At 43.3% G+C, this 23,138-nt stretch overlaps 1 protein-coding gene across 2 annotated transcripts in view; it reads right to left on the bottom strand.

The window, feature by feature from the left end:
- Nucleotides 1-1,276: 1,276 nt before the first annotated feature.
- foxp4 (forkhead box P4) overlaps nt 1,277-23,138 on the bottom strand; it is a 92,411-nt gene continuing 70,549 nt past the window's right edge. For both annotated transcript variants that reach the window (XM_041950400.1, XM_041950408.1), the window contains exons 9-18: nt 22,070-22,168; nt 18,947-19,034; nt 17,672-17,755; nt 15,060-15,285; nt 14,296-14,372; nt 14,108-14,209; nt 10,419-10,540; nt 9,755-9,821; nt 8,525-8,697; nt 1,277-6,917 (exon numbers count right to left, since the gene is read on the bottom strand). In XM_041950400.1, coding sequence (XP_041806334.1) covers nt 6,770-6,917; nt 8,525-8,697; nt 9,755-9,821; nt 10,419-10,540; nt 14,108-14,209; nt 14,296-14,372; nt 15,060-15,285; nt 17,672-17,755; nt 18,947-19,034; nt 22,070-22,168 — 1,186 coding nt within the window. In that variant the 3' untranslated portion in view covers nt 1,277-6,769. The remainder of the gene's footprint in view (nt 6,918-8,524; nt 8,698-9,754; nt 9,822-10,418; nt 10,541-14,107; nt 14,210-14,295; nt 14,373-15,059; nt 15,286-17,671; nt 17,756-18,946; nt 19,035-22,069; nt 22,169-23,138) is intronic.

The following is a 23,138-nucleotide window of genomic DNA, read 5'->3' as shown; positions in this document are numbered from 1 at the left end:
AGACTGTGAACTAAAAGAAGTGAATTGTCTGTATAAAGAACTTAAGCTGTTAAAACTGCCAATTATCAGGTAGTATAGGAACACCAGTCCTCAAGACAGCTCTATTCATAATGAGCCCTCTATTTGCAAATCATTTGGGGCAGTGGTGGTCTTTTTTTTGAATGAAACTCATCTTTCAAAGTTCTTTCATGAAAATGAGACTTTTCAGTGCATTCTAAATAATCAGTTTATTGATTTTGAGGTGTAAAATGTTACTTTCTTTTAAATGTAAAGGTTAAAAGCAAGGCTAGCATGAGGTGATGGAATTAATAGGACATTTAGTGCAGCACCAGTAATCTATTAAGTGACACTGAGTCTTGTCATAATAGTTTTAGCTGTACAGTATGATTTAAGAGGATGCTAAGAGGGAATTTGCTCAAACATTCAGCCTTCCTGCTTTGTTAACAGTAGTTGCCTTGATTACTTTTCCTTAATTATAGTAGTTAGAGGCTGTAGACTGAGTGGAGCACTTACATGACAAGTAGTCTGGCAGAGGTCGCAGTGAAAATTATAGTAGGTGCGTTTCACACCGTACATTTTGTGCAAGTGCAGCACTGCCTTTTCAGTTCGTGTTTCTGTGCGATATGTCGTCTCATCTGGTTAGGGCGCAGGGTGCGGGCGTGCAAATGCAAAATATAATGCAATTCAAGAGACTCAAAAGTGACAGCAGGGTTGAGTCAACACCTCTCACACAGTCCTAACAAAGCAGAAGCTTGAAGTGGTTGCTCCAGGGCTCCTGCATTGAACTGCATTAGGCTGTGCTGGTGTTAGCCTGTCCAACCCATTGACTGCACGTTTTATAATTAGCTTCACTTACAGATTGGGATGCAGTTAAACATAAAATCTCAAGATAACTGAAGAGAGGGGGGGGGGGGGGGGGGGGGCTCCAAACATTTTAGCCTAATGACCCCTTAAAACGAAGGAGTGCGTGTTTGCAGCACCTCATTATGGGTTGCAGTGCGTGTAGAAGATATGAGCATTTTTCTTTTGCAGACTGATATGTTTCAAAAGCTGCATGAGGTCTCAGGAGGTAAAATTAAGCAGCAATTCACAAGAGAAAAGCAGAGACCAGAGAGGAGTCAGAAAAATAAACCTAATTTGGTGTTGCAGAAACATTTTTTTGCCTTCCTCTTCTGTTAAACACTGAGTGACCCCTTTGGAGGTCCTACAAGTTGTGTACCACTGCTTTATACCTCTGAAGAAGAAACAAGGACACAGCGTAGGACAGTGTAATAAGTATTTTATTGCATTTTATAATGCCATTGTCAATAATTAGTACAGATTACATGCAACTAGACCTACTGTACAGTTTTTTTATTGTCTGCATGGACAGACACAAGAAGATTCAGGTTACAAATACACAGATATATGTGTGTGTTTTTATACAGCATGAAGGAAAGGGCAGTGACTGGCATTACATGGCTACCCGGGGTGGAGGGTCAGAGGGCTGGGCTCCACTGTCTGTCTAAAGCCACCACCCAGTCCCTGTGCCCGCCTCTTCCTCGGGTCACACTTTCAAAAAACAAGAAACAGAACAAAAACCAAAGGATAAAGAGAGGTAAACAGGTAAACTGAAACTAAGAAACAATTCAGAGAGTCACTGCTGAAAATGTACACACATTCCTAAGGTTTAACCAGAGGAGAGCTGAAGTGGTAGTTCCATCGGATTCTGGCTGTCTACTTAATAATACCATCAGGCAAAGCTCCACTTTGAGAGTCCCTTCCCCCTCACATGACACCTCAGAACTGTCCAATCACACATCAGGATTTGGGCCCCCTGTGTCCTTTGAGTCAGTTATCAGCCAATCGGGCTGCTCCTATAACACCATTACGTGGATGTACGTGAGATAACAGCTTTCAATAAAGGTGATCGGTAAAGTCGATGGAGGGTTTTGGAAGTAGCTTGGTTTTTGTTTGGTTAAGGTTGTGGCATTGGTTTGGTTACAGTTTGGTTACAGTTCAGGAGTTTGGACTTAGCAAATGGTTGCTTGCAATGCCTTTGGTAGTCAGAGGATGAGCTGCATCTCTGAGAGCCATTCCACATTTTGGTATTGAGACTACGCGAGAGGAGGAGTATCAAAAATGCAGTGTCAAGTCTTTGATCTGCCTCTGTGGGACTGGGAGGTGAGGTTTGTTACTGGTCACCACCAGCCAGGTGCGTGGCTCAGCAACACCCCCACGGTTTGCCTGCAGATGATTGACAGCTCTGCGGGTCGGAGTTCAGCACAGGAATGACAGGGGTCAGGGGTCAGAGGGAGGGGTCACAGGGAGCTGGGACACATATTGGCACCTGAGAGGACCAAAAGCAATACCTTTCTAGAGCTCCGCATTTTTTTAAAGCAAGAGAGGGGCTACATATTCTTACATTTTTTCCTCTTTCTCATTTTCTTTTCGGAGGTTTTGGTCCTGTCTTTGAGAAAAAGTCCTTCTGAGGTATCAATACATAATGAAGAAACTTTTTAGTTTGTTTTCCATTAGTTTTTTTTTCTTTCCTTAAAAATGCATAAATGCAGTACAGAGACAAAAAAGTATCAAAATAGACCTAGCTAAGATAAATATACAAACAGGTGTTACCTAAACCACTGATCTAACTTTTATTCTTTTAATTTTTTTTAGAGATAATACACTTAAAAAATCAGCGTCCCAGACGTTTTATGAAGAACTGAAAAAGTGGAAAAAAAACAAACAAAACAAAACTAATAAACCAAGATACCTGCAGCACTTAATATGATAAATACATATACTTCAGCATTAGCAGTACAGTATAGGAATCAGAGCTGAAAGCTTTACAATAGCTAAACAGGTGCAGAAAAAAACCCAAAAAAAGAAGAGGAAATCATAGGACAAAATGGGAAAGAATGCCCTGGAGAGATAAGTCAAGCATTAATATACAAGAATACATCATGTTATGCCAAGCTGGAGAAAGAACAGAAGTGTTACATGGCGACCTGTGAACAATCTACATCTTTATAAAACAGCTTTGTTTACAGGTGTACCTTAAAGCACAAGTCAGAGATCATCTATGTACTGTATGCAGCAGTTCCTCTTGGTTTGGATATTACTAGTAGTAGTGATGAGTTTCTTTAAGTGTGTGTTAGTCCTCTCAGCGTCTCTGCGAGTGTTTTGGTGAAGCGGGTGCCGCTGCGTTGTGGGTCTTTGGATATCTGGATGGTCAGAGCCTCCGTTGCACTAACCCATAGCCCTGCTTCTAGGCTTCTGGTATACCCCTGTGTGTGTGTGTGTGTGTGTGTGTGTGTGTGTGTATGTACGTGCACGCGTGTGTGTTTGCACTGATATATTCTGCCCATCGTTACGCCTGACAGCCAGCTCCCTGCAGCACCACGTAGCCGCTAACGACCAGTTTCTCATTGGCTGAGATCATGAATATGCACACATGCAGTCAGAGCAGCTGGGAGGCTGTTGGCGATGGTCAGTGAGAACCGGGTGCAGGAGTACGGTCAGTTTTACACAGCTGACAGGAAACTTTTCACATGTGGCGAGCACTTCACAACACACTTTGAGACGTAGAGAGTGCTTTAGATGTGGTTTAAGGAGAGGTAGTCATTTTTAATTCCATGGAAAGTGAAACGTCTCTATGTTTTTGGGCTCAAGCAGATGTGTTAGGGAGTCCAGATCGCCAAATAGCCAGTTTTTTTTTTTTTTTTTGTCAGTCATACAGTAAGTGTAACAACAATTTTGGCATTCATTATTATCATCCAGGAAGAATGGAGAAAAAAAATATTGAAGAGAGTTCAGTCTCCCGTTGTGTTGAACCATTTTGAAAAGGAGGTAGTGTTATTTTTGGTTTTTATCTCGTTTCAAGATGCCTGTCTGCCACTTTGTACTTAGTTAGAAATCAGTCTCTAATGTGACAGGAAACAGTCCTGTTTGAACACAAAGTCATCAGAAAGGTTCATTCATTAAATAAGAAAAATCGTCTGAAGTGCAAGAGATAGTTCGAGAAAAAGTATGAAAATATGAACCCAACTTTTAATTACATGATGTCCCTTGGTTGTTTTCCTCTTACATTGGTATATTTTTCATTAGTTTTAGTCGTTCCCTCTTTATTGTAAGATATATGTTTTGGGGATAACTCCTCTCTGTCCGTAGATGTGACTTTTGTAACCATGTTACTGTACACTTCCTGCAAATACTGCACACAGATCAGGAGGGTTCGTTTATTTCCTAGATTGAAAAATCCCAAATTACGACAGCACCAGGAAAAGTAAAGCCAGGTTGATTTGACGGAGCCAAATATTCTCATTCTGTATTTAACCTCTCTTTGTTGGCATTGGCATCTCAGGGTGTAAAGGTACATTTATGTTGTGTTCAAATGCCTCACAAGTGCCTCGTTTTTAGGTCTGCTCATACAGTAGTCGGGCCAGTCCTTGGATTGTGTTTGGAACACGGTTTAGCCTGAGCGTGGGAGAGACAGGGTTTCACCTCTAAGTGCTTTTTTTTCTTTTCTCTTTCTTTTTGTTTTCCAGAAGAACCGAGCGAGGTTTGCTAATACTAGTTTTTGGCCTCAAACCTAATGTGAGTCATTCATAACCGCTTATCATGTAAAAGCTTTGATGTCTCCAAATTCTAGTTTGCTTCACACACTTTGGTTTTTTGGAATGGTCAGCACTGTAAGTCATGTATAATTTCAACACAATAGTTATATGAATACAATAAGAAGAATTCAAACTCCTGGTTTGTTGTCTTTTGGCCAATTCTTTAAAAATGGGGAAAAAAAAGAAACTCAAAAAGGGCAAAATAAAAAACAGGGTTTTTGGTTTTCTACATATTTCTTTGGTTACCTGTAACAAAAATAAAATGGGAATAAGCAGATAATAGATTAAAATAAATGTTAAATTTGGTATGGCACTGTAGAGAAAAGTAATGCTTTTATGCTCACAGAAAACAAACCAAAAAAAAAAAGAAAATCTCACGTGCTATTCCTTTAACACAAACTCACACAGTGAATTGCAGATAGCTTCTACACAGTAACTATTACAACCATAGAGCTTTGAATCGAAGCTGAGCAGAGTTGCCACATTTGGTGTCCCACAGAAAGAGTTCCCCCTTATTTGTTTATCAATTTGGACACAGTTCCAGGCAGAACCTTTGTGGGATGAGGTATTCTCTGACTGCAGTAATAATATATATATTTTTAAAGCATTACTGATATTTCTCAACTAAATACACAACCGAAAACAAGTGAGTGAGAGAGAATTTAAAAAAAAGAGGATTCAGCTGTTAAATAATCTGTCTGGATCATGGCAACCTTAAGTGCTATTTCCAAATTTCTTGCCTGCTACACATGGGGCAGAAAGGGGGAGGGGCAGGAGTGGGGGTCGGGTATCACAAGTTGGGACAATACTGCGCTTTCTTTTTTTTCTTTTTCTTTTTTTTTTTTGCCAATACTCATTTGGAATGGTGTGAACAGCCAGAGTAAATCAAACAAATTACAATACAAAAACAAAAACAGCATCCTTAGAAAATGTACGTCGAAACAGAATGCCACCGTGGAAATATTGATCCTCCAAAATAAACAATGATAATAACATCAAATAAAAAAAGGAAATGACAAAAGCTACCACACGTTTTTTTTTTCTTGTTATATTCCATAATCAACAGTTTTCTTTTTTTAATCACAATATTTCTGTAGACGCTTCCTCCCTCGTTTCTCTCTGCTTCCGCTCTTTTCTTCTCCTTCTCTAAGTGTTCCAAGCTCATCCCTCCGTCCAGCAGACGGAGCAGAGGAGAAGGACAGCACCACATGGTCCTATTCCTGCAGTCTTTTCGGGGGGTGGGGGTGGGTGGGAAGGGATGGAGGTGGGCTAGGAAAATGTCTTCTTTTTTTATCTCACTTAGAAGCAAAGAGTTTAAAAGATGTCCGTCACTAAGTGTCCTGTCCTGGGGGGCAGAAGTTTGGACAGGGACCAGGGCCACGCCGCCTCCGTCAGGTCAGCCTCGCCAGGCCAGCCTCGCCAGGTCAGCGTTGGAGCACTGTTGGAGGTAATCTTTGAAAGCGCTCTTCCTTCCTTCCCACCTCGAAGCCCAACAGTTTCATTTCAATCAAATCAAAGAAAATGAAAAAGCAAGTGATTGACTCAAAGAGGGGGGAGAGGGAGAGGTATACTGCACAGCCCCTGGTGACTGCTCCAAATCTATATACACATGATCCGATGTGAGTGTGTGTGTCTTCCTCTTTCCCACGCGCACACACCTGTGTGTCTTCTCAACTGACGCAGAGATAAAAACGGCTAGCCGGGCAGCCCGAGACAACAGTGAGGAGGGTATATGCAGAGCGGTGAGGCGAGGACGAGAGTGTGTGTCCCAGCCTCTAGGGGTCTCTACACAGAGGCTGATCTGACCAGGGAGGACGATGAGACGTGGTTTGACAAGTGAATGTGTGTGTGTGCGTGTCTGTGTGAGCGTGTATGCATTGAGTGGTGTTACACCTCTGAGCCAAGTGTTGGAAAAGAAACACATGGAGGTAAAGCAGTGCTCCAAAGTCTTGTTTTTGCGTCTGAAAGTAACGGAGGTCATCTAACCCTGTTTGGAGTTTCTCAATGTCGTCCTTGGTTGCTCGCACTTTCTTAAAAACAACAACAAAAAAACAAACATTCTCTTTTTTTCTCTCTTTTCTCTTAAGCGTACTGTAGCTATCTTTTCCTCTTCACGCTGACGAGGGATTGATCTCGCTATGTCTCGTCCCTCTGGTCTCCGCCTCGGATCCGTCCTACTCCAGCTCCTCGGTGGGAAGATCCTCCTCTAGGTCGCGCTCGTCGCTCGGCAATGGCAGGCTGTGTGTGACGCCGGCAAGGAGGGAGACTGGCCGGCTGTCCTCCTCCACCTCGGTGGGCTCCTCCTTCACATGCACCGGGTGGCTGCAGGAGAGAGCGAGTAGCTGTTAGCAGAACGTTGGTTCACCATAACACATGAAAATGTAGCGCTCGTCCAATCTAGAGTGCTCTCTCCATAGTTGGTTATTTTTGGAAATATGTCTGCTGTCACTTTAGTGCAGTTAAAGTTTAGTGCAGCTGCAGCAACCAAAGTACAGAAAAGATTTAAAACCAACAATATCTTTCGTTACGCTTTCAGTTGGTGAGTGTACTTATCTGTGGATTTCCTGCACACAGCGTTACTGTTTCTGGAAAGAAGCTTCTTGAATTTTTGAATCCTAATGTTTTGCAAAAAAAATACTGGTTTTCTAGATATCAGGGAGTCATTTCTTGCTTTAAACTTTGGTTATTTCTGTCGTTTGAGTGGAAAAGCCTCAGGAAAAAGAGCATTACACTGGTGGAGTGTAAGTAAGTACATTTACTCAAGTATTGTACTTCATTACAAATTTGAGGTACTTGAGTCTTTTCTTTTCATGCTAGTTTCTACTTGTACTCCACTGCATCTCAGAGGGAAATGTTTACTTCACTACATTTATCTGACAGCTTTAGTTACTACTTACTTTAGAAATTATAGGATTTTTATAGACAAAACATATAAAGAGCTTCTAAAATATGATGTTTTGATTTATATTAAACTTCCCCACAGAACTTATACAAGTACAGCTAATACATCAGTTAATTTGGCAATTGACATTGATACACTGAAACATATTTTGGACATTTCATGTTTCCATCTTTACAAATGTGCAGTTTTGTGGCTTTTATTTTTGATTATTTTAATAATCTTAGTTCCTTTGTTATCATTTTGAGGTTTGGGCTGTAGACTGGACAAAACAGGCTTTGTGAAGGTGTCACTTTGGACTCTCAATATTTTCAGAATTCTTACAAACAATCAATGAACTAGTGGAGATAATAATAAGCTGATTGATCCATAATAAAAATACTCTTTAACTGCAGTCCTGTAGAAAATAGTTTAAAATGAGCCCCACCTAAACCAACTACAACTGTAAAATCCTGCCTTTACATTAATGCCTGAGTAATACTAATCTAATGATATATAATAGCAAAACAGTCACAGGGGACAGTCTGCATTGATTACGTTCACTTGTAATATTTTAAACACATTTTCCTGATTATACTTAACATGCATTTACTTAAGGACCTTTACTTGGGAGTATTTTTACACTACTATGAGTACTTTTACTTAAGTAAAGCATCTGAATATTTCCTCCACCGCTGGTAGATTCTAACTCGCACTCAACACAGGAAGGCCTCCTTTGATGTCCTAGCTTGTCCAGATATGTAAAATTCTCTCACACTTAACTAAAATGATTTGTCTCATCAGCCATCCTCTATAAAGATAGTTCTATTAACATCAGTGTCGCCATCATGACTCCATAGTGTGGATGGTAGACAACACTGACCCGCTCATGAAAATGCCATTATTAGTCTAATGCAGCAGCCCACGTGAACACAGTTAATGTAAAGATGCTCAGTGAAGGGGAATAATGTTTAAACAGTTGCCTGCTTGCATCTTCACGCTTGTGTACGTGCATGTGCGTGCGTGTGTGTGTGTGTATGTCCATGTGTACCTGTACTGTTGAGGGCTGAGTGTGGGGCTGCAGCTTCCGTTGCTGTTGACCTGCTCCACAGTGGAGCTGACATCATCGTGGCCCACATGCAGCATGTTGAGGCTGGCCGCAGACGGAGGGGTCAGCAGGGAAGGGCTGTTCAGCAGCGACAGACTGCTCTCTGCCAGAGCCGCCTACACACACACAGATGTCACTTAAAATAGGAATTGGGTTACATTTCCCTTTAAAAACATGATGTATAAAATTTGAAAAACCTAATGATAATGGCAAACGTGGTATGTGACATCATAAAATCTTGTCTGGAAATGATCCGTGCGCCACAATCAATATATAATTACACAATTATACATAATTGTCACATAACAAGACGTAAAACACAGTATAATAAATGTGAGAGCTCTTCCATATGGAGCACATTTGAATCCACGAACTTGCTAGTGAACTTGACAAGCCACTAGGGGGCACTTATATACAGTACTTTCCCCATCACGGCTCGCACTTGTACATTAAAGTCCCTGTCACGAGTGTGTGTATGTGTATGTGTGTGTGTTCACATGAAAGTCTCAACAGGATTGTCAGGGGAGCCGCAACCTCAACTTAAACACATGCAGGCAAACACTGTGAAACACCAGTGTGTGCAGAGGAGAGAACAACTGAATCGACTGGGGCAGCTTCTGTCACCTCTCACACCCAGCTGTTTGTAGATGAGACAGGTTGGACACTAGTGAGTGAGAGACTCACCCCACCTCCCCTCTCACACACGGGGAATAAAAAAGACAAAAGGAGGGGAATTCTCATTGGCTCGGCGATGGATTTTCTGGGACAGGCGATAATTTTATGCAGTAACCTTAATTGACAACTACTTGATGCTATAAATCATCTCAGTAGCAAAATTGCATGTGTGTGTGGGTTCGGTGTGTATGTCTACGTAGGAGTACAGAGATGGGTCTAATGTGTGTGTGTGTATGTGTGTGTGTGTGTGTGTGCAGAGGTGGGGATGGTGCATGTGTGAGAAAGTGAGGTGGGAGGTGAGAGTGTGTGTTGGTGTGGGAGGAGGAGGAAGGAGGTGGTGTGAACGTCGTTAGGGAATCTGCTAATTATAAGAGGGAATTGATATTAGTGCCCTTGATTGCGATTGGCTGCAGTGTAAGTGTGTGTGTGTGTGTGTGTGTGTGTGTGTGTGAGAGAGAGAGAGAGAGAGAGATGGGGGGAGGAGAGGGCATTCCTTACCTGGTAGCTGGCATTTAGGGATCCAAAGCCCAGGCCTGAAATCATGTTTTTCACCAGAGTGGGACTTCTGCATGTGCGCACACGCAAAACACACACACAAGCACAAACACAGAGAGAGAGAGAGAGAGAGTGGTAAGAATCACAGATTGAGCGCATGTGTGACAAGATGTCACCTCAGCCAAAGCACTTTGACAAATCTCACAAAAATGTTTTGCTACAAGCAGAAACACACACAGACTGTAAACAGATGCTTAAACACGCACATATGAAAGTGTCTAATATCTGGCGTGCAGGTGTGTGCGTGCCTGTGTCTGTGTGTGTGCAATTATCCCTGGTTTCTCTGGCGGTTGGAGAGAACATCTGTTTACATACGCTAACAAGGTTTTTTCCTCTCCTGCATCTCGCACAGCTCCTTACTAATAGTGTCGACAAACAGGGAAAAACACACACACATAAAGTACAGTACGATAAGCCGGCAGCCTTTTTTTCTTTTAAACGTGATTGCTGAGTTGGCCTCTTGGTAATAATAGAGAGTCCATTTAGGCAATCATAGTGCCAGCACCCATAAGCTCACACTCACATCAACCTCAACTGTGCACCAAGAAAACAAACGTGTGTGATATGGTGTGTGTGTGTGTGTGTGTGTGTGTGTGTGCGTACTTACCCGGTCATCTTTGGTGGTCTCCTCTTTTGGTATTCAACTTCATCCACAGTCCACACGGCCCCCTTCACGTTCTCAACACGAACAAAACACTTGTGCAGACTCAGGTTGTGGCGCACAGCATTCTGGGAAAAGGGAGGGAGAGAAAAGAGGGAGAGCTTTAATATGACGGGAGATCAAATCAACAAGCGCAAAGGTTTCATTTTAATTTATCATTTTATATTTAACTGCATGTCGTTTTTTACATTTTATTTCATAGTGATTTTCACTGTGGATACAGGAACGTGCATTGTGTTATTTTTGCCTTTAAATTAGTTTTTCTTCTTTTTCTATCAAAAAGAATGAACAGTCTGGCTTGCAGTAAGGAAAAACACCAACATGCAAGCAATGCATGAAATGCATGAATGCTGTAAAGTGACACATCGTTTGCTCACTAATATTCACTGATGTCTCTGGTAAATTTTAGAAATCCCCTGGCTTAAATCTTCTGAGCTCCACATCCTAAATTTAACGATGTTCCACGACTTCCCTAAGCGGAAAATGCATCCTTAAAGAGTTACTGAACCCAGCTGAAATTGTTATCTTTGTTGCTTTACTTGAAGTTCTTCCATAGTTGGAGGTAAGAACTCAGGGTGTCTTCAGTACAAACGATGCTTTCCAGCTCGGTGTGTTTGGGCACCTTTTAAGCACCTGAACCGAGGGCAACTGTCCTATTTTTACCCATGACTTACGCTGACTGTGGCTCCATGTACAGTGCTATTACAAGGCAGAGGCTCCCTGGTATTTTATCTCAGAATTTTTCTTATCAGTCATCATCGGCACACACACACGCAAAGACACACACATCCACAGGCACTGCAAGCAGGCAGGCACACCGCTATCTTCGTCTCACCCCCCCAGGGACAGGCCTCCCTTTTCATCTGCTATTTGTAGTTTGTTCATGCCCAATTTCATTACCAATTTTAATTCGTCTATAATTAAATCCTGCATATTCTCTCTGACACGCTGTTCTAAGCCGAGAGGGAGGGACAGGCCAGGCATGCATCACTCCTCGCCATAATTACACACGCAGATACACACACACATGCACACGCACACACACGCACACGCACACAAACACACACGTAATTACACAAGCCATAATCAGCGGAGGAACCCTTTCTCCCCCGCATCCCCTCAACCCCCGAGCCGTGATGCTAAGTTTTGTAAATGAGTCTGACCCCAATCTGCGCCCGCCACCCTGACAGTGCAAACACACACACACACACACACACACACACACACACACACACACACAAACACACACACAACCAAGACACCAGTGCTATTTGCATTCGTCTCCGTGATGAAAGCCTAATTCTCCCAGTTAAAACATTAGCAGTCATTTACAGTGGGTCACAGCACATGTGCCACTCATCTCCACTCCCTCCGGCTGGGGGGTGAGGGGGACAACTGGAGGCAGAATTTTAGGAAGATGGACTGAATTGTGTATCACAAAAAAAAAAAAAAAAAAAAAAAATCTAGTCCAATTGTGTTTCTGCTGCTGCCTGATGAATTCTGTGATAAGCTACTCCCATATGATCCTGTACAGGAACACATGTGAGCAGGTAAGATGATAAAATGAAAGAATGAATAAACAAGCATGTCATTTACCGCACTATGAAAATACTACAAAAATAGAACATTTCACTTAAGCAAAACTATGTATTAGTAGCAAAATGTGCTACAGGCATGTAAAACAAAAGTACTCATAATGCAGAAAAGGGGCCCATGTGAGTGTTACACTATTATATATCATATTATTAGACAATTATTACTGATGCATTAATGTGTAAGCAGCACTTTACTGTTGGAGTTGGTGGAGCTAATTCTAATGGTGGTATATACTGCTGAGCAGTTTAAACTACACCAACGGCTCATTATTTTTTTGAGTGTAGTTGCATGTTATTTGCACGAGTAGATGTATGAAGTAGCATGGAATGAATGGCGACTGAATTACTGAACTACAGTAATTGAGTAAAAGTACACTCCACCAAAGGAAGTAAAAGTGAATCATTTGATCGATAGAGTCTTGACTGTATTTCTTGTTTTTATTCTATGTTATTTTATTCTCATTTTCTATATAAATGGGACCAATTACCCCAAATAAGTGATTCAGACGGGGTGCATCTGCAGACTGCTTTTCAGGTGAGTTCAACACAAAACAAAACCTTTTAGGCCTCGGACCATCATGCAGCACTTTGAAACAACACTTCTTCACTTCCTCTTCTCTCTCGATCATCCCTTTCTTTCTTTCTCTCTCTCATCTCTTTCTCATTTTCCGTCCCTCCTTTCCTATGATCAATCACTTCCACTCCCTGACACCGCTGCTGTCCTCATGAAATATAACGGCTTATTAAAGGACATACATCTCTACGGCCCTATTTGACTCACTGAGCTGCTATATAAATACATAAGGCCATGCCGAGCTATATTTAAAGGTCTGCGAGGCCAACGGCGCAGGAAGCAGACACCAGACATTAATAGTTAAAATTCATAAAAGTCAGATGAGGAGGTAAAGATATTCCTAGCTGCCCCGTCTCTTAACCTCCTCCGCACCCCTCCCTCCATCCCTCCATCATCATCCTTATCCCCCACCCCCTCCTTGGTTTAGGGCTATTAGAGGAAGACTGAGGTCTCTCCTCACCCCTCCTCCCCCTGTCTCTTTCACTCCTTTGCTCATTCTCTCACTTTCCCTCTCTCTGGAGGAACTGACACTCAAATTAGTGTGAGGTTTCTGTAGAAATGGGTCAGCACCTACAATGGTGGGATCAGGCCAGGTGTGTGTGTGTGCGAGAGAGAGAGAGAATTCATTGTGTGTGATCATGAGCAGTATGTGCGTCTCTGTAATGAGGCTGTAGAACGGCTGGCTGGCTAAGTGGGGCCGACTCTCCATGTGCCACGGTGGAGGTGAGAGGATTGTTTAGGGCTGAGAGGCAAAGAGAGAGTGGGAAAGAAAGAGAGAAGTAGGAAAGTGTATCATGAGGACAGAAACAGCCAACAACTGTCGAATCGGTCAAATCTTTAGGAGCTGAGCAAAGCTTTAAAATATGGGCGCAAGTGTGTGTTATTATCCATATTTCTTTCATTCATTCCTTCATTCTGGGTATAAATGCTAAATTTAGGCCTTCAAAGCAAATTCAAATGTTTCAACTATCGCTGCAAAACCTTGTTTCTCTCATTGTGGTCTAACATGTCTCAGCAGGCATCAGCTGGGGTCGGGGGCTTCATCAGTGGGCACAGACCGCAGCAACTTTGCAGTCAATTAGATCAGCTTTTATGTAGTCAGAGTTGTATACCACATTTTAGTTTCAGTCAAAATATTGTGCTCTGATTGAATCAGAACCGCAGTCCGAACTTTCATTTTCTAAATATGGCGCTGCTTGTTTTTCGCCTTCGTCTAAACAACTCCAAACTAGTTTGCTAACCGGCCTGGTCTCCATCTCCCATCAGTCGATTCTCAGTTTTCCAAAATAAAGTTCTGTGGCACAGTTAAGTCTGAAAGTTCTGTCAGGGTCAAATTATTACTGTAAAGTTTGAGTATTTAAGTGATGTAAGAGAGTTTCCATTTAGTTTTTACATTCAGAATTTGCAATAGAATGACTTGAGAGGATTAAGTGCGAGGGAGAGTGTGTATATCAAACGCTTTTTACCTTCCATGTGGCTGTGTTTCTCCTGAAATAGGCAAACTTTCGTGTAAACCAGTTGTAGATCTCATTGAGAGTCAACTGTCTGTCTGGGGACTCCAGAATGGCCTGAGGACGAGGAGAGACACAACAATATTTAGAGGAGAACACAGATGGAGGAGGAGATGGTGAACCGGATCACCGGAGACACTTACATGACGTATAAGAGAGGCGTAGGTAAAGGGTGGCCTGACATCAGCGTTCTTGTAGAACTCACAGTTCTGAGCCAGCTCTGGGAAAAAAAAGGCCATGATAAATTTAAATGAGCAGATGTGAAGGTTAGACATCTGTGAATTTGGTGTGTGCAGTGCAACATGTGTAAAATGTGTTCCGAATTTAAATGTTAAGTGGTATTTTCTAAATGAATAAATGCATGTAAGAAAAAGGTTGAAAAATACAATTAATTATCAATTTATTACTGCAATCAAACTAATTTTATAGAAAGGAATTTGGAGAGCACCGCTTAGCAATGCTACATTATTCTCAATATTTTTCATTAGAGGCCTCTAGTTTTTTACCATTTAAAGACTTTTGCTACAGTGATGTAAATGAATGTGAATAAATGCGCTTTTACTCTAAGCCACACACTTAAATACATATTGCACCTGGAATTAAAACCGAGGCTACACTAATTTTCTTTTGCAAGAAAGCCAAGATATGGCAGCAGCTGCATCCTTCTTTCAGCCATGAATGAAAGTGATTTCTGAATTAAGACATATTCTATTGCTGTTGCAGGGAAATTTGTGAAACAAAGCACATGAAAAGAGCGATGAGTACTGTAAAAAAAAAAAAAACCTAAAGCAGTCATTGACACTGGATTAAAAAACATGTTCAATTTGAGTCCATTATAAATCAACAATTAGATATTACATAACGGCATAAAAAGGCAGGCACTGAGTGAGTGTATGTCACAGTCTACCTGAGGCGATGGGGGTGCAGTACTTGTCAGAGTTGCGCCTACGTATGGGCCCAACACCGTGCGTGTGGGAGTGGGAGTGTGTGTGCAGGCTGGAGGAGCTGATGACCGAGGGTCCCTGGCGCAGTGGGGTGATGGGGGTGGCAGCTGAGGTGGGGGGGTGAGGAAGACCCTCTGGGTAGGCCTCGCTGTCCCGCTTTAAAAGAGAGCCACTGGAAGCCAGGTTCAGCTAAAGAGACACACACATATACAGAGAGGGAGAAATGAGGGTGATTGACTGAGCTTATACAGCCGCCAAGAAGGTTTCATAGTTATTCCACCTGTTAAATCAACTGAAAAAGTTTCAATTCTGCACTTTAAACGCACAATTTGAAACATTTCCACATTAAAATGTCTAAAAACCACTAGACCTATATTATATATTTTGTTGAGTTATGTGCTTATATTATCCCAAATGTTCCCAATAATGTTCAAAACCAGAGGAATCCATAATTTTATTCAAGGCGCGTTTCATTTGATCACCTTCAGTGGCAACAGAGGAAACACCAGATGACACTTCAGAGATTGAGGAAGACGTGACTAAAGGCAACGTGAATAAAACTTTACTACACTACCCCGTCCGTGAACAGTTCTGCCTGAGTCACCACAGATACATTTTCACTGGCAATGCTGATTCTTTAACAGTGAAAACAACAACTCCCATGATCCCTCACTACTTTGCGACATCATCAAACTGCATCTTTTGTTTTCATTGTTTTGTTTGAGAGACCTCCACCTGCAAAAATGACATACTGTGTGTTTAAGTAGCTTTTTTTTCCAAGTACACACAAACGTTACATTTCATTTCATTAAAATATTATCATAGCTCTTACTGTACCTCGCTGTAATAGTATGTGGTGCAATAATCAATTCGTATCTGCTAGCATGAAAAGGTGAGAAACTTTGCAAATAAAAGAGGGTAAACTAGTTTCTGTACTGAGGGTGGAGACTCACTTTAGTGCAGGGGTATAAAATGGAGTTTCTATATGACTAATGCTTCCTTCATGTTTACTTTAAAGCTTCACCATCTGCTGAGTGCTGTTTGCAGAGAAGCATCATCTACACGAGACAGGATCAGGGTCAGGTGAGATCAATGCTTTTGTGTCAACTGCATAACAGGGTTTCTGAACAGTTTCGTCTACTAGTTACCAACACTACCTATGAATTTCTACTAAATGCAGCCTCCAGTGTTGCGCAGAACCACACATGCGCGCGCACACTCACACACACACACAACATGCACGGATATTTATGCACATGGCGCTGGCTGCAATTAACCCTGTGCTTACAAATACAAAACCACACGACAGCATGTTTGTAAGAAGGGAACACACACATGCACTCTGCGGTGGCGAAATCTTCACGGACCAATACAGCCCAATTAGGCAGAGCCTGGCACACACATGCACACACATACACACAGAACCAGTACTCCCAGTCTCTCTGGGACAGCCATTGTTGGGCTGCTAGTTTAAGACTAATTAAAACCACTGTGAGTGTGTGTGTGTGTGTGTGTGTGTGTGTGTGTGTGTGTGTGTGTGTGTGTGTGTGTAAAACGTGTGCATGGCCTTCTCTTTACTCTGCCCCATCTCTGTACCATTTAAGCTGACTGGAGGGGGCGGGGCTGTTTAACAGGTACTTCATTAAGGCTGCAGCCGTGCCACATCACCACAGCAACAGTCGAACCCTGTTAATTGAGGCCAAGCTTTGTTTCCATTCCTGATGCTCCTCCCTTGCCCCTCCTCCTCCAATCCCTGACCCTGAGGCTCGTCTCCAGTGGTGGCAGAACACGCCTCTTCCTGATTTCCCATTAGATGTTAATAACAGCTGATCCCCCTGCGATCAACACATCACCCAGACACACAAGAACACACAAACACACACACATTGCCACTCGGTTTCACCCATTTATATCCCCTCAAATTAAGACACTCTACCTCTAATTGACAATTAATTTCAACATCTTCATATTTTAATAAGACTCCTCGTCAATCTGAATAATGAAATATTCATTAGATACCTAATAACAACCCCACAAGCCACTATGGGCACACACACACAGACACATACACACACATCACATCAAAATTATTTCCCTTTTGACGGCACACACTGGAAATACTGTGAGAGACCGCTTAGGCTGTTCTCTCTCCAACAAGCTGAGAAACGCTGAATCAAAACCAAAACTGAAGGTCGACACGGTTTGAACATGTGAACATGTGAAATTTAGCACTTTCTCTTACTGTGCGATGAGAACATTAACAAAGCAGTTTTCTGGGAAATGAAATGCACTGCGTCATGAGATGTTTAAGAAAGAGAGATTGAAGGAAGCAAGGAAGACAGATAAATAGTAGCCCCATGATTTCTAAATAACACACTAACCCTCACTGGTCAATAGGGGGCGTAGATATCAAGCTAGACAGTGAGAGAGGAATGTTTAGGGAAGGTTTAGGTATAAAGAAACTGTTCAATTAAAAGGAGTTTGTAGGTGAAAAAGAGGTAAGAGCAGAGGTTTAGGGTCAGAGAGTAGAAGAAAAGCTTGTAATTAAGGCTTTGGAGTGCCAGTGTGTACTCACAGGTTGGTTAAAAGGCTTTGGCTCTGAGGGGCGCATGTGCAGGTGGGCCATCATGGCCTGGAGTCGCTCGCTCTCTTTTGCCAGCTGTGAAACACACAAGGGCAGATATCACCATGAAAAACACTTTGTCTCATTTTGTAACCCTTCGATTGATATAATGTGGTATTGACACAGAATTACAATTACAATTACACCTCAGGCAGAGAGACAAATATGAGAGTCAGCCGCCTCAGCACCCAGAGCGCTCACACACACTTACACTAGCCTGCAGACACACTCGTCCCCATTTGACATTGTTAACCGCCGTTTAATGGATGCTGCTACAGCCTGTGGAAACGCTGCATCCTGCGCGAGTGCGGGCGTACAAACGTGTAGCCTCCAGAAACAACCGATCTCCACCAAGACTGATAGCACCATTAACATACTCACACACTGCAGCGATGTACAAACATGAGAAATTTAAACACAGTGCCTGTGCTGCTGCTGTGTGTGTGCGTGTGTGTGCTGTTGGAGGGGAGAGTGGCGGGCTGCCTGTGGACTGCTGAGGGATGAAGTGACATGTCAGGGAGAGAGAGAGACGCCCGTCCTGATGTGATGTGACACCAGCTGCCTCTCTGTCACTTTGTGTTCTCTGGTGGTGGCTTCAGGGGCTCAGCTAAACGCTGTTTACCACCACCACCAAACACAATGCTAACCCTAATGCTGGAAAGTCCACACACACACACACACAAGCAGTGATGTGAACAGGGCATTCAGAAGTGTCTTTGGAAACTATGTCAAGATGTGTGTGAAGAGGCGGGCTTTGTGTTTCCACGTTTTTTTGGAACTTTCCTTATGTACTGTTTTAAAACAGTATTTCACTTCTTACTCAGTGTTGGTATTTTGCTTTTGCTGGAGCACTGAGATGTTTCAAGAGCATTGCGTGCATGAACCACTTTAAGAACAAGAGAGGCAGCCTGGTCCTCCGCTTTCTAGCTCATGTCTCTCTCTCTGTCTTTTTTCTCTTCTCTCCCTCCCTCATCCCCTCTCAGCACTCGCTCTCTCTTGCTGGTGACCAGAGCAGCTTTATAATTGGAGCAGCGATGGCAGCTTCCCTGCCGACTGCTCCTTTTAAATTACAAGCTCCACTGCTCTCCATAAACTCTGCCGTGCCTCAGACAAGCTACTGCCATTGACTGGCTGAAACAGTCTTCACGACTTTTTGTTTGCGAGCAGACGAAAAGTGTGTGTATGTGAACGTGTGTGTGTGTGTGTGTGTGTGTACATGTGACTCACCTGTATCTCCAGCTGCTGAACCACCTGCATCTGGACTCGGCACTGAGCAGTGCTGCGGTCATCTAGGGCGTGCTCATTGTTCAAGTGCCTGGAAGTGAGGTGAGGGGAAAAGCAAGAGGATCCACATTCAATCATTTTTTCAGGAAATAAATTAATAAAAAACATCAAGATCAAAACGCTGCTAGTCCCAATTCAATCAGTCAACAGAGTCATTGTTAAACCAATTCAGAGGTCCCGAATGACGAAGTAACAAAACTCAGCTCTTTGGCTTTTATTTAAACTGAGTTATGAGCTGTTTCAGTGCTATGAAAATAAATCACAATCTTGGAAGTTTATTTTGTCTAGTGAAGGATGCAGCAGCTGTGTTTTGTGTGTGTATACTTCATTGGTGCTCAGCGAGCCATGGTCCAAGACAACCACCTGGACATGAGCTCATGTGTTATCGCACAAAGCCTTATCTAAAGACTTTCTGTTAGCTAAACTCTGCGTACTAACACTGGTGCGCATGAGTGTGTGTTTGTGTGTGTGCGTGCATGTGCATGCGTGTGTGTGTATGTGTGAATGGTGGCGCTGTTTGTTTCCTCCAATGTGGGAGGACCCGGGACCTTCTGATCTTTCCCAGCCCACCCCTCCCTAGTCTCCCTTCCTCCATCCCTTTCTCTCTGCTCTGTCATCGCCAAGGTTATTCACAGGCTGCCGCTGCCTGCCTGGGGTGTGTGTGTGTGTGTGTGTTCTGATGCATGTCACAATGTGAGTGTGTGTGCCGGTAAATCAGAGTGAGTTCTGCGTTATCCCATGGTGTTAACTTGTAATATGAGTAATCTTCACAAAGCCACTTTCCTGACTTGTTTATTGTGAAAATGTATGTTACACAAGGAGGTCTGTGTGTGTGTGCATGATGTGTACGACTGTGTGTGAGCGTGTGTGTGTCTTTAAGAAGGCAGAAAGTTAGGCAATATCAGACGAAGACTAGAAATGAAACAAAAACAATGATGTCATGGCATGGCTAATCCCGGCAGATAGACGGCTCAACACAAGTGCACGATAATAATAACAAAAACATGATCTCACCCCTCTCTCTCTTTCACTCTCTGGTAAGCTCTCTCTCTCTCTCTCTCCCTCTTCCTCACTCGCACTTCTGTCCACTCTCCGCTTCCCACTCGTCTTCCCCCGCAACTCCCCAAATGCCTATGATTCACACTCATTCCAACCAAATCTGCCCCCAAAACCCTCCCTTCTCTCTATAGCCGGGCCATAAACAGTAGCAGGGCTTTTTTTTCGATGTGTCCCGACAATGAGGCTCTGTTTACTCCTCTGAGTGCTGGCAGACAAGGCTTTAACCCACATTACACCCAGCTCCACCGACCACAGCCAGAGTATTATACCAGAGGACTGGAGGAGGGAGGGGAGGTGGGTACAGAGAGGAGAGGAGAAGAAAGGCTTGAAATAGTGGAGTGTCTCCCTCCTCTGTTCTTCTGCTCTACCCTTTTCCCTCCTGGGGCGATGACTAAGGCTGGCTGGAAGGGAGCGGACTGTCGGACTGACGGCGTTATCTGTCACTGCCTCTTTTTTTTCATCTCCCTCTCTCTGTCTCTCTCTCTCTGACACACACACACACACACACACACACTAACACACACTCTTTCACTCTAGCTCTCTTTCTCCTTCCATCTGCCCTGGGGCTACGTGAAATGAGACACCAAACAACAGCTTTCCTCTCCAAACTTTCCCAGCCTGCCTGCATGCTTTGATCTGACTGTCCGATGCCATCACAATCACCACGCACACTTCTCTGATTATGTATGTGTGTGTGTGTACGGGTACGTATTTCATCACCCGGGCTTATTAATATCTCCGTTGTTCAAATAGCGAAGAGTTCCACATAGATAATGAGAGTGTGAGTTTGTTTAGGGCTTCATTAGAGGCTTGTGAAGCCTTCGTTAGCAGCCATAGTGCCATGGGGAAGTCCACTGTACTGTGTGTGTGTGTGTGTGTGTGTGTGTGTGTGTGGGTGTGTGTGTGTGTGTGTGTGTGTGTGTGCGTGTGTGACAGAGGAGGAGGTAGCAGAATGTCAAGGCCGGCTACTGCATCAGCACACCCCAGTGACTCCAAACTGGCAAATAACATGACAGCCGCAGAGGTGGAATGAGAAGTTATTTGATGTCTTTGTGCGGAAAGAAAAAGATGTGCATGTGATTGAGTCGATTAAGAATCATTTTCTATTCAAGCAAAGAAACAAACTATCTAACCCTTCAGAGAAAAGGCGTGCAAAACACAAACATATGTAGGAAACCCCCTCAAACTAATGAAGCCACTTACATATTTAGAGCACTTTAAAGCAACAAATGAGTGGATACAAGCGCACACCAATCAAATGCCAAATGCCAAAAGCCAATAAAATTTGAGCGTGGAATGATAGCGAGGAAGGTAATACTGTTGTAGCAGGAGGCCAAAGAATTCCTCGAAGAAAGAACACTTGCTCACATGTTGAGTGTATGTGCGTACCTGTGGGTGTATGCATGCATGTGCCTCAGAGCAAATGTGATGTAACAGATTGCAACAGATGAATTAGTGAGATCATGTGAAAAACGACGGCGATGTGCACGAGGAACACTGAAGCACAAACTGTGGCTTCAATTTGCTTTTGTCCTTACTGCTGATCTGAATCAGAGACACGGCCTTTTTAAGGAAGTTTTAATATGGTCTTAAACTCAGTTTGTGGTCAGTGAGAGTGAAGTGTGTGAATGCGAATTTCAGACATTTGCACATTACCACCTGAAATTGGAAACAATGCTACTGGCACTGATCTTTAGAGACTTTGGGCAAAAGTCTGTGAGAATGGTAACTACAGACACACTCGAGAGCTCTTAAAGGATGTGTAAACGGAGAACTGACACCTTAAAAGGAGCGCTGGTCAAAACAGAACCTCTGTCACTGCAGTCTTTTTCCAACGGCAATATTAAATAAGCAGGTACCTGCTGTCATAGGCTTTCACACTTTAAGTCAAACTATATCAGTTTCATCACTGCACTAATGTATGTTTTACATCGTGTGGTGCATTATTTTCGTCTGTAATCGAAACCTGCATCTCATATATCAGATTTTGGGTGTTTGTTAACTTACTTGATGAACTGTCCCATGTCCTCACACAGTGCTTCACAGCCAGGCCACTTACACTCTCCGTGGCCATAGAGAGGATGGGAGCCGGCATGCTCCTCATGACTGCGGGAGAGACGCACACAAAAAGAGACAACAGTGAGACAGTAAAACAGATATGCAGCAAATAAAGGCAGTTACATTCACAGCATAAGAGGCATAAGTGTTAATATGCCACACTCTCACACACATGCAAAACTAACTGTAGCAGCAGCAGCATCACTACAGCCAGCTGAGTCTGGTTAGCAGTCATTAGTTTGTACAGTTCACGAAGCCAAGTGCAGAGAGTGGAGGATAGAGCAGAGTGGGGTCAGTTACAGAAGCCAGGCAAATAAGGGAACTGGTCCAGCAACCTCAGAGGCAAATTCTTTAAGTCCATGACCTGCCTTTCTGTCCTTGGCGTATGTGCTGTGCATGTGTGTGTTAGTGTTGGTGTGTGTTCTTACGTTTCAGGAGTTGACACAGAGTCGGCACAGGACCAACCAGCCATGACTGATTGGCGGCGGCTGCCGTCATGTGCTGGTTGTTCTTTTGTGGTGAGCTTGTGCACGTGTGTGTTTTTGTGTGTGTATCTGTGCATATTTATGAGCCTGTGTGTTTGTTGTATGTGTGTGCGGCGATGAAAGACAGGGCCAGGTTTGGTTTGGACCCAGGGTAAAATAACTGTGTCCGCGCGTGTGTGTGTGCGCGCACGTGTGTGTGTGTGTGGCAGGTCCAGTAGCAGATGTGGTTCAGACCTGGAGCTTCGCCGGCGACTGCTGTCTCCACATATATTTACATGACTGTGTATGTGTGCGTGTGTGTGTGTGTGGACTGGGATGGGGATTCTCCCAAATCAACATCAGAAGGTTGTCTAACAAAAACCATTTGTCTCGCAGATGGAAACATGTCTCTCTCCCTCTCCCTTCGCTTTTTCGCCTCTTCCTGATCATATGTGCTGGCTGAGGTTGGAGCTTGTGTGTGCGTGCACGTGTGTATGTGTGTGTGTGCTGGCTGTGGTTGAGTCAACTCAGAAGCAGCTCAGACAGCAGACATG

The sequence above is a fragment of the Chelmon rostratus genome, chromosome 2 (genome assembly GCF_017976325.1).
Source record: "Chelmon rostratus isolate fCheRos1 chromosome 2, fCheRos1.pri, whole genome shotgun sequence".
NCBI lineage: Eukaryota > Metazoa > Chordata > Actinopteri > Chaetodontiformes > Chaetodontidae > Chelmon > Chelmon rostratus.
The sequence above is the reverse complement of the archived record's forward strand: the minus strand, read 5'-3'. Positions and strand labels throughout refer to the sequence as shown.